General features: G+C 35.7%; 3 gene segments (V, D, J or C); 2 read left to right on the plus strand and 1 right to left on the minus strand.

Annotated features, from left to right (window-relative positions):
- Positions 1-3,188: 3,188 nt before the first annotated feature.
- On the minus strand, positions 3,189-4,951 carry LOC121656254. The segment is given in 2 exon segments: positions 3,189-3,628; positions 4,887-4,951. A coding segment is annotated over 1 exon segment (255 nt).
- A 1,829-nt stretch (positions 4,952-6,780) lies between these two features.
- LOC121656242 lies at positions 6,781-7,383 on the plus strand. The segment is given in 2 exon segments: positions 6,781-6,887; positions 7,079-7,383. Coding segments are annotated over 2 exon segments (357 nt in total).
- A 2,591-nt stretch (positions 7,384-9,974) lies between these two features.
- On the plus strand, positions 9,975-11,674 carry LOC121656251. The segment is given in 3 exon segments: positions 9,975-10,026; positions 10,134-10,393; positions 11,516-11,674. Coding segments are annotated over 3 exon segments (384 nt in total).
- The last annotated feature ends 356 nt before the right edge of the window (positions 11,675-12,030 follow it).

Genomic DNA, 12,030 nt, shown 5'->3' on the forward strand with positions numbered 1-12,030 from the left:
TGGTAAGTTACATGTGTATCCACATCTGTCCTGGAGCAGACTGATGGAAATGTGGCTTCCAACCAGCACCAACAGCCTCTCCAGTCACCAAACATTCATACACATTCATACACCAGTGCTGCCAACACTAAAGTGATAGTTTTTTATTTTTCTGTTCAAGTAAGATGAAGATATCTGTTAAGAATGAGACTATATTACTGAAACATTGGAATGAATGTTAGAAGGTCATTAAATGCTCTTTCCATAGTTTTAAATGGTCATTATGAATACATCAAATATTAAAAACATCTTCTTCAGTCAAATATTATTAACGCTGTTTTTGAAGGATAATAATGTGGAAGACCAGATCAGATCAGAGGGTTAGTGATGAACAGGATATTTATAAATCTTCAAGAATTATTAGAACAACTGTTATTGTAAAATAAAAATGTCCTCTTAAACTTTTCTAAATGATAAATAAATGGTTGTCTCTGCTCTGAGAGGATCTGTCAGCATCAAATATAAAACCAGTGAGGATGTTTATGGCTCAAATGCTTTAAGCTGATATCAACAGAAATATGGAGAAAATCCTGAAGTACTCATGTATGTGGGTAAACAGAAATCAGGGTTTTACAGCAGATCAAACTCCAACTTTGACCATCAGTGGAGTTCAGACTTACAGTCTTCATGAAATCAACAGTCAGGACTTCTTCACACAGAAACACCTGCAGAACAAAAACTTCCCTCAGTCACACTGAACAGAGCCTGAATGGACAAGATTCATTCCAGCATGCACCCACTAATAAAGATTTGAGATGAGAAGTGTCTTTTCATTCATTTATATTCTGTTATGGTCCAATATTTTTATTCTATTTTCTAAAAAGAAAATCCAGTTTTCAGCCTGTGACAAACAATAATGTCTGATCATGACCTTTGACCTCAGCATTGATTGTTTCCTGAATGCATTTTCTCCAACTAAATCAGTTGTTCCTAAAGTTTTTGGTTTTTTCTCAAACTAAATGATCAAAAATTTTACTTTAGTGACAAACTCATTGATACAACATGGCTGAAAAAAAACATTCACCAATCAGATGTTAAAAATCAGTATAATCCACACTTCTATAAGAAATGTTGCATCCATTTATGATATATAATACAAAATTCCTAAACAATAACATGCAGTGATGTAACTCATCACATGACTGAAAACCTTTCAAGATACACCAGAAATCAGATTCAATCCACCCTTGAAAACTGTCCAAGGAGTCTGTCTAGGATCCTTCACCAGTAGCTGTGGAGCCTTTAATCATGTAATCTTTGATCATATAATCTGATCTTCCTCAGCAGATAGACATCCAGTTTCTCCAGTTTACTTTTTTAACTTTGTCAAATTCCTCTAACTTGGAGCCATTTCTATCTTCTTATCCAAGTTTAATTCAAAGACAGACAGATAATGAATGAATAGCTGAATAACTGTCTGGATGGCATAATTAAAAAATAATGCAAGTTGAGCTCAAGATAACTTCAGTATTTTCTGCTTCTGACCACACATTTAAAAGCTGATTAGAGTTAATTTAGCAAGTTATGTTTGAAAATCATAACCAAAATTGTACTTGCAACAAAATCTTTGCTTTTTACTTACATGTGAAATCTGCTAATATATTAATGCAGCTGTATAATTGTTATGACATCAGGTAGACATTCTATACCCAAACTGTTTTTTATTATATTTAAAAAAGAGTGATGTTCTCATCATATGACGACATGTAGAGGAGAGCTGCAGCTGAGTGACTGTGTGTGTTTGCATATGTGTCCTGCCTCTCTGCTCCCAGCTGTTAAGAGGTCAGTGTTGATCAGTGGCTGTTCAGACCTTTCAGAGACACTGAACACACCAGCAGCACAATGATGATGTCACTGACTCTACTGCTGACCACCCTGGGGCTCCTTGTTCAGGGTGAGACTCTCTTGTGAAAACTTTGCTTCAGGATGCAACCAGGTTCACCACAATGATGTTCTGCTGTGATGGAGAAACACTGAAACAAGCAGCTTTCACCTTCTTCCATCTATTCTCCATCTTAAAGAAAAATCTTTCTTCATCTTTCTCAAAGCTGGATTTGTCTCAGTAACTCTTCTACTGTTTTCCAGGTTCATCAGGAGAAATCAGTCTGACTCAGACTCCTGGATCTCAGTCTGTTGTTCCAGGACAAACTGTCTCCATCAGATGTAAAACCAGTACAGGTGTTAGCACCAATCTCCACTGGTACCTTCAGAAACCAGGAGAAGCTCCTAAACTCCTGATTCGTTATGCTACAACTCTTCACTCTGGAATTCCGAGTCGTTTTAGTGGAAGTGGATCTGGTTCTGACTTCACTCTGACCATCAGTGGAGTTCAGGCTGAAGATTCAGGAGTTTATTACTGTCAGCAGTGTAACAGCTTCCCGTTCACACAGTGATACAACGTCGTACAAAAACCTCCCTCAGCTGGAGAGGAACTGATCTGAACCAACAGCTGCACTGAACCTAAAACAGGAGATTTTGTTTATGTTTTTCTTTTTTATTTGAACAAATTCAGTTGTTTAAAATTATATCTTACAAAGATTATAGATTTAAAACTTCAGACAAACATCAGTTAAAACAGTTTGATCACATTTATTTGACATTATTTTAAAGTGAACAAGACAGTCATACATCATTTTAATTACTGAGATAGAGTGAAAAGCTTGATGTGAAGAAATTTTCTCGAAATTTTGTTTCTTAAACATTGAACTATATTAAGACTTTGTGTGTGTGTGTGTGTGTGTGTGTTGCAGCAAACCCAAATTGTACCAGAAAACATACAGAAAATAAATTTTCTCTGAAGGTTTTTTATATTAATAGTAATAATGTAATAATTATGACAAACTTACATCAAAATATTGATGTGTTTTCAATAAATTAAAATGAATAAATTAACATTTTTTGGCCTAACATATATATATATATATATATATATATATATATATATATTGCTTCATTATGTAAATTAAGAAAATTTAATTTTCCCATACAACAAAAAATATTGTTTTCTCCCGTTTTATAATATTAAAATAATATTTAAACAGTGAAACAAAGAAATTAAACCTGCTTTTGAATATCTCTTAATCATCTCTACATGTTGAAAGAACACAGAAAAATATGTTTGAATAAAAAAAATCTTTATTGTGTAGAAACACATGAACAGAAAATAAGAATTTGAAAAAAAGCTTTGAGAAAATAAAGAAATGAAATAAAGAGTCAGAGATCAGTGACAGAGTGAAAACATGTGAGAGTCCCAGTAAATCAGGTCAGTACTGGGAACACTGGTCTCTCCTCAGTGTCTCTGAGAGTGGAGACTGGGAACCCTGGGTGGCCTCACAGGTCACAGAGCCCACCTTCCTCCACTGGTCTGCAGAGAGCCTCAGGGTGCTGCTCCAGCTGTAGTGGCCGTCCTTCTGCAGCACCCCGGGGCTCCTGCTGTCCTCATAGCTGCTGCTGCTGCTGCCGTCCACCTTCCAGGACAGACTCCAGTCTGAGGGGAAGCCCTTGTTGGCCAGACACATGAGTGTGGCCTTCCCCTGCTGCAGCTCCTCTGTGGAGGGGGGCAACACCGTCAGGGTGGGGCGGACATCACCTAGGAGACACCAATCAGATTAGAGGACAAGAACCACACAGCTGTCAATCATCCAGAAGACAGTTGGACACCTTTACTGTGAGAGAGGAGATTTCCCTCCTTTAAGAAGTTTCAGTAACATTTTATCTGCTTCATGTCTCGCACATTGTTTCACTTCCCTTTTAGAAACCTTTCATGCATGTCAGGACACAGAATCCTCATATGAGCTGACATACATGAAACTACTGAACATGTTTAACATAAAAACATTAACTGCACCTTAAATCTCTAAATAAATTACAGGAACTTTTGAGCAAAATGTTGAACAATTATTCACAAAATTCAACAATGAAACTCAGATTAAAAATGTGTAAATGTTGTGATCTTAAACATTCTGTATATCACTGAAGTCCTGGTAAAAACATAGCTGCTGTTCTACTTTGCAGGAAAGCAGCAACTGATCATTTCCACTGTTGAAGGACAACATGGTTTAACAAAGATCCAAAGACTGAATTCACAATTTAACAGATCTGACTAGAAAATAAAACATTGTTTAAACATTTTTATGCTGCTCCAACTAATTTATATTAATCACATTAAAAGATTAAATGATTAAATATGAACTTCAGTAACACTGTTCACAATAAGTTTAACTCAACATTCAGATGTTATAAAGACATCATTCTAATAAAAACTATTTTTTGTTCTTTGATCAGTAAAGTTGTTTAACACATTTACTGGAAAATGTAAAGAAAACTTTTTAATTTAATGTCAACATTGAGAAACTAACAAAATATAAATATGAAAGTTTTTAAGTTATTCTGATAAGAAGTGAGAATTTAAAAGACTACAGTTATGTCCCTTATTAATAAAAAGTTTTATGATATTCTTAAACTTACTTCCAACATCCAGTCTGGTTCCTCCACCAAAAGTCCACCACAGTGATACAAACTGGTTGAGTCGTCGTACAAAAACCTCTGACTGTAGAGAGACACGGCTCTCTGACTTTCAACACAACAAACCTTCCTCTGATAAAACTTAAACTGCAAGTCTTCAAATATCTAAATATGTAATAATTTTATGGATCCTTTTTGCGAATTATGGATTTTTAGGTTTTTCCTTCAAATATTAAACATTAAGCTGCATTTGTTGCTGCTGATAAAAACTAATGAAGAAAATTTAGAGGAAAAAAAACTCACAACATCTCAGACTTAAAGATGAATTAATGAAAATTCTGTACACATATAAATTTTAAGCATATCTTAAAAATTTAACTTACTTCCAAACTCCAGTCTGGTTCCTCCACCAAACGTGTACCACAGTGATACAAACTGGTTGAGTCGTCGTACAAAAACCTCTGACTGTAGAGAGACACGGCTCTCTGACTTTCAACACAACAAACTCAACACAAACAATCCTGTTCCTTAAAGAAACAACAAAAATAAAATAAAGGTTTAATTTTTTCAATGATATAAATATGAAAAATAACAAAATTTTACTTTATGATTGTTTGAAAACCACATATTTAATTAGAAATGAAAACTGTAGACATGAATGAAAATGCTAAACAATTTAAGAAAATATTTCCTAAAGCAAATAATTTACATAAATATCAAAATTATTTTTTATTCAATTAAAATTCTGATTAAGTGATTAATTATTGATTAACATAATCATAGAGATTCAAGTCCCTGTTGGAGTCAGAACATTTCCATAGAGAAACACTTTGCATCAGCAGCACCATGCTCCAGTGCTCTGGGAGAGTTTATAGTCCTGAGAGTTGAAGACTGGATGACTGACAGCTGTCCTTCATGACAACAGAAGCCACAGAAATCCTCCTCATCAATAACATGACTTTGATCTGCGTCCTCATCTGGACTCTCCTCTGCTGCTGCTTCACAGGTAAAGTCCAGAGAATCAAACTCCTCTCCTCTATGAACATCCGTCCCTCTGAAATGAAGCCGACTAAACCATGAAGCTGCTTTATGTTTTTGTCTCTGTTTCCTCAGAGTCCAGAGGACAGGCCACAGTAACTCAGCCTGCAGCAGTGACAGCTGATCTGGGAGGAACCGTCTCCATTAGCTGTAAAACCAGTCAGAATATTTATAGCAGCTATTTATCCTGGTACCAACAGAAAGATGGACAAACTCCTAAACTCCTCATATACTATACAAGCAGCAGAGCATCAGGGATTCCAGGTCGTTTTACAGGCAGTGGATCAAACTCTGACTTCACTCTGACCATCAGTGGAGTTCAGGCTGAAGATGCTGCAGTTTATTACTGTACAGGGCTATTCTACATCAACAGTCAATATTCATTCACACAGTGAAAAACAGTCGTACAAAAACCTCCCTCAGAAACAGAAAGTGAACTGACTGCTGCAGAGACTCATACAGTTCAATGAACACACCCCCCACAAAGAACATTAAACCTGTCCATATGAGGACAAGTTTGAAGAGTGAAAACAGCCTTAATGAATGTGTTTTTAATCATACTTGCAACATATTTACAAGTAGAATTACAATTGTTTTAACCATATTAAAAATAAATATAAATGAACAGATAAAAAGATAAACATGAATCTGCAGCATCTGAGACGACTCATGGTAAACATCCATACTTTAAATCCCAGGGATTTAAGTTTGATATGAACTGAAACTTCAAATAATAACGTTACTTTATGTAAATAGTAATAACATTTACATGTTTATAATTATTAGTTACAAAAATACTCATCTTCAAAATATCAGATTAACCTGTAAATATTTGTAAACTGATGATTTTGTAATTTGATCCAAAGTTTCAAAGAAGTTTTTGATGGAAATACATTGAATTCTGATTGGAGTTTATTCATCAAGTTTTCTGTTAGTATCATGATCAATATCTACTCGCAGCAGATCTCAGCTTTACTTAAATCTTTAATCTTTACCTTACAGACTACCATGTAAGATCTGATCTAATGGCATCTTCATGAAGCTGTTGTACTGTATAAACTTTAGAGACCTTATCAGCTGACTATCAGAGCCTCATGTATTCTTTAAACTAAGTATGTTATTGATGTTTTCATCAGTGAAGATGAAACATGACGACATGTAGAGGACTGCTGCAGCTGAGTGACTGTGTGTGTTTGCATATGTGTCCTGCCTCTCTGCTCCCAGCTGTTAAGAGGTCAGTGTTGATCAGTGGCTGTTCAGACCTTTCAGAGACACTGAACACACCAGCAGCACAATGATGATGTCACTGACTCTACTGCTGACCACCCTGGGGCTCCTTGTTCAGGGTGAGACTCTCTTGTGAAAACTTTGCTTCAGGATGCAACCAGGTTCACCACAATGATGTTCTGCTGTGATGGAGAAACACTGAAACAAGCAGCTTTCACCTTCTTCCATCTATTCTCCATCTTAAAGAAAAATCTTTCTTCATCTTTCTCAAAGCTGGATTTGTCTCAGTAACTCTTCTACTGTTTTCCAGGTTCATCAGGAGAAATCATCCTGACTCAGACTCCTGGATCTCAGTCTGTTGTTCCAGGACAGACTGTCTCCATCAGATGTAAAACCAGTACAAGTGTTAGCAGTTGGCTTCACTGGTACCTTCAGAAACCAGGAGAAGCTCCTAAACTTCTTATTTATCAAGCTACAACTCTTCAGTCTGGAATTCCAAGTCGTTTTAGTGGAAGTGGATCTGGTTCTGACTTCACTCTGACCATCAGTGGAGTTCAGGCTGAAGATTCAGGAGTTTATTACTGTCAGCAGAGTAGCAGCTCGTTCACACAGTGATACAACATCGTACAAAAACCTCCCTCAGCTGGAGAGGAACTGATCTGAACCAACAGCTGCACTGAAACTAAAACAGGAAAAGAACTGAAACTAAACTGCAAAGATTCTTGTCATTAAATTCAGTTTTATGAATTAATATCTCAAAAACATTATAGATTTTAATAATAAGACAAATATCAATTAGAAAAGTTTCATTTCATTTGTTTGATTTTTTGTCATATACAACAAAAACACAGTCATATGATTTTAAATTACTGAGATTAAATTAAAGGATTAATATAAAAGTAATATTTAACTTACTATTTAAAAATGTGAAGTTTTATTTAAAATATTGTTTTTTTGTGTTGCAGCAAACCTGAATTTTATAAGAAAATAGACAGAAGTTTTTTATCTTATCATTTTTTTTAATTAATAGTAATTTTTATCTTAAGCTTACATCAAAATTTTTATTTTTTTTCAATTAATTTACATTAACAAGTAAACATTTAATTTTGCCTAAAATCTATATATTGCTATATGTTACTTGATTATGTAAAAACAAAAAAAAAAAAGAAAGAAAGTTGAACTTTCCACATAACAACTGAAATTGTGGTTTAATCTTAGTTTTCTTTGATCTAATCCAGCATCTATTCCCTTTTAATTAAGCTCAATAAGTCACATTTATATGAACAAACATAGAAAAAATTATTTGATGAACAGACATTTATTATCATAGAATATTAAAAGAATTAAAGATTGGAACAAAGCAGTAAAAATTGTTTTAGGATATCTTATAATCATCTCTACATGTTGAAAGAACCAAATAGTCTGTTTGATATAAAAATCTTTACTGTATAGAAACTCTGAAGCTGAAGAGAGAAACTAAGAATTTTAAAAAAAGCTTTGAAAAAGAGAAAGAAACAAAAGACAGTCAGATCAGTGACATGTGACAGTAAATCAGGTCAGTACTGGGAACACTGGTCTCTCCTCAGTGTCTCTGAGAGTGGAGACTGGGAGCCCTGGGTGGCCTCACAGGTCACAGAGCCCACCTTCCTCCACTGGTCTGCAGAGAGCCTCAGGGTGCTGCTCCAGCTGTAGTGGCCGTCCTTCTGCAGCACCCCGGGGCTCCTGCTGTCCTCATAGCTGCTGCTGCTGCTGCCGTCCACCTTCCAGGACAGACTCCAGTCTGAGGGGAAGCCCTTGTTGGCCAGACACATGAGTGTGGCCTTCCCCTGCTGCAGCTCCTCTGTGGAGGGGGGCAGCACCGTCAGGGTGGGATGGACTTTACCCACTGCAGAAAGAGAGGACACATTACAGACATGAGATGAAACTCCTCCTCAATGTTTTACTTCTTGCTTTTAGTTCAGTAACCATAGTAACGGACAGGCATCCCTGCTGAACCACAGCAACAGACAGGTTTCAGTACTAAAGATAAAAATGTTCAAGACATTTTTAGATGTTTTCAGCTTCTTGTGATTCACTTTGCTTCAAACTAAAATGATAGATTAGAATTTAAAAGCAGATCTTTCACCTTCACACCATCTTGTCACTTGTCTGCTTCACTAAATAAATTCTTCACTGTTTTTACAAATGTTATTTTATATCATTTGAAGAATGTAAAATCTTTCAAATCTACTCTTTCTTCCTCCCCATAGTTACCACTACAATATGATGATATTAAATCAATCTCCCACATGCAGTGATGTAAGTAAGTAAAGTTTATTTATAAAACACTTTTCACAGATAAAAATCACAAAGTGCTGGACATAAAATGCTGCAATAAAGCAACATAATAATTATCAAAAAAATTAATAAAAACCTTCAACAAAAAGCTGTACTGAATTTTTAATAGAGTCCATGGAGTGGACCACATGGACGGGAAAATGTAAAACTTTCTACGTGATACGTGATGACATGGGTCAGTATATTTACCACATTTCTGGTTAAAGACACAAAAACTTCTGATGGGTCTGGAATTTCTTTCACATAGATACTAAGTTTGTGCAGAAAAACTAACTAGTTTAAACAAAAACTTTAGGTTAATTGAACATATTAGAAATGTTTTTGATCCTCATCATTTTTCTGAAATCTAATCATTTCCTGAATAAAACAGTGAAGACTCAGATTTTCAGTTTACTTTATTCAATGAAAAGAGTTAAGTTCACCATTAAAACTGATCAAACCACTGTTTAAGTAGCAAAAGTCACCAGAGAGACAAAATAACAGAACAATAAAAAAGAAAAAAATGAAAAAAAAGATAAATGATGATTAATATTGAAAATACAATAATCAAAAGATAAATTGTAAATAAAAGAATTAATTGAATTTACTCTTTACTTTAAGTTCCCCATTAAATCCAAGCTTGAATCCCACTAAAGTGAATAAACACATTTATATTTATATTGATAAACTGACTGATTAATTGATAAACATCATCAGATTGATCCAAGTCCCTGCTGGAGCCAGAACATTTCCATAGAGAAACACTTTGCATCAGCAGCACCATGCTCCAGTGCTCTGGGAGAGTTTATAGTCCTGAGAGTTGAAGACTGGATGACTGACAGCTGTCCTTCATGACAACAGAAGCCACAGAAATCCTCCTCATCAATAACATGACTTTGATCTGCGTCCTCATCTGGACTCTCCTCTGCTGCTGCTTCACAGGTAAAGTCCAGAGAATCAAACTCCTCTCCTCTATGAACATCCGTCCCTCTGAAATGAAGCCGACTAAACCATGAAGCTGCTTTATGCTTTTGTCTCTGTATCCTTAGAGTCTAAAATCCAGGCCACAGTGACTCAGCCTGCAGCAGTGACATCTGCTCTGGGAGGAACCGTCAGCATCACATGTAAAACCAGCAATGATGTTTATTTTTGGAACAGCAAACACCGTTTAGCCTGGTACCAACAGAAAGATGGACAAACTCCTAAACTCCTCATATACTATGCTAGCAGCAGAGCATCAGGGATTCCAGGTCGTTTTACAGGCGGTGGATCAAACTCTGACTTCACTCTGACCATCAGTGGAGTTCAGGCTGAAGATGCTGCAGTTTATTTCTGTAAAGGGGAATTTAATGTAAGCAGCTTTGAGATGTTCACACAGTGAAAAGCAGTTGTACAAAAACCTTCTTCAGACTGAACAGATGGTGAACTGACAGATGTGGAGACTGATGCAGCTCAGTGAACACACAAAACACAGACACAGACATTACATTTACTTCCCACCACTGCTTAAAACACCAGTAAGAAGATGTGAGGAGACGTTTGATGACTGAAAACAGTTTTTAATGAATGTATCTCCAAATATTATAATTTGCATCAGATTACATTAAAATTAATTGAATCAAGTTTATCTATATCAAACTGCATCAATAAATGAAATAATAAATGGATATAAACTCAATGGATTGATAATAAAGTTCAAACATATCTTAAAATTAAAGTCAACAATAACAAAAAGTCATTAAAATGTAGCATGAAGACCTCAAATCACTTCTGAAAAATGACAACAGCGATTCCAAACAAAAATGTTCAACTATAACCAAAGATAACTTTTATAGTTTCTGGTTATGGCCACATGTTCAAAAGTTCAGATTGACCATCTTCTTGCATCACATCTCCAGTTCACTGGAGGAAAACTTCACATTAAAAACACTTACATGTGAGATCTGAAAATATGTCGATGAAGCTGTGCAAATTTCTAGAAATCACAACATTTACTGAATATCAGAGCGTTCTGTATTCTCTGCTAAAGCACATGGAGGTATGTGTATAACTATTTTCATAATCTTCAAGACATGTAGAGGACAGTTGCAGCTGAGTGACTGTGTGTGTTAGCATATGTGTCCATCAATAACATGACTTTGATCTGCGTCCTCATCTGGACTCTCCTCTGCTTCACTCAGGGTGAGGAAAATCATTGTTCTGTGAAGTGAAAATCATTTGGAGTGTAGCTGAGTTTCACCTCACCATCTCATGTCCAGTGTTTCTTCTCTCTCCTCAGGGTCTGTTGGACAGAATGTTGTTGTGACTCACTCAGCAGCCTAAAGCTCTGATCTACTTGACATCAGACAGATTTTCAGGAATCTCCTCCAGATTCAGTGGAAGTGGAGCAGGGAATGGAGTTGACTTCACTCTGAGCATCAGTGGAGTTCAGGCTGAAGATGCAGGAGTTTATTACTGTCAGAGTCTTCATAGCATCAACAGTCAGTGGGTGTTCACACAGTGAAATACAATCATATAAAAACTTCCATCAGACTGAACAAAAACTGAACTGACTGGTACACTTCATTGAACACACACACACACACACACATGCAGAAATATTCAAGAACCAGAAAATCTTCAGAACATTTAATAAAACTATTAATATTTCATGTCACAGCAGCTTTATTAACTGAAAACTATCTTCATGGAAACACACATTATTATGATTAGAGAACCATTTTTTATCTATTTGTTCATTAATATCTATAATATTTTGCAGAAAGGATCATGGAGCAGCATCATGTGACATTCCTAGAAAAAGCTTGTGACCTTGTGCTGGTAACTGTCTTAATCGTACTGAACTTTAAAGGTAAAAAAACGATAAAGACACTGATCATCACCAAATGAATAATAATTAAAAGTAATTAAAAACATCCCCCAAATTTCCAGGATATTACTTTAAAT

The sequence above is a fragment of the Melanotaenia boesemani genome, chromosome 17 (genome assembly GCF_017639745.1).
Source record: "Melanotaenia boesemani isolate fMelBoe1 chromosome 17, fMelBoe1.pri, whole genome shotgun sequence".
Lineage (NCBI taxonomy): Eukaryota > Metazoa > Chordata > Actinopteri > Atheriniformes > Melanotaeniidae > Melanotaenia > Melanotaenia boesemani.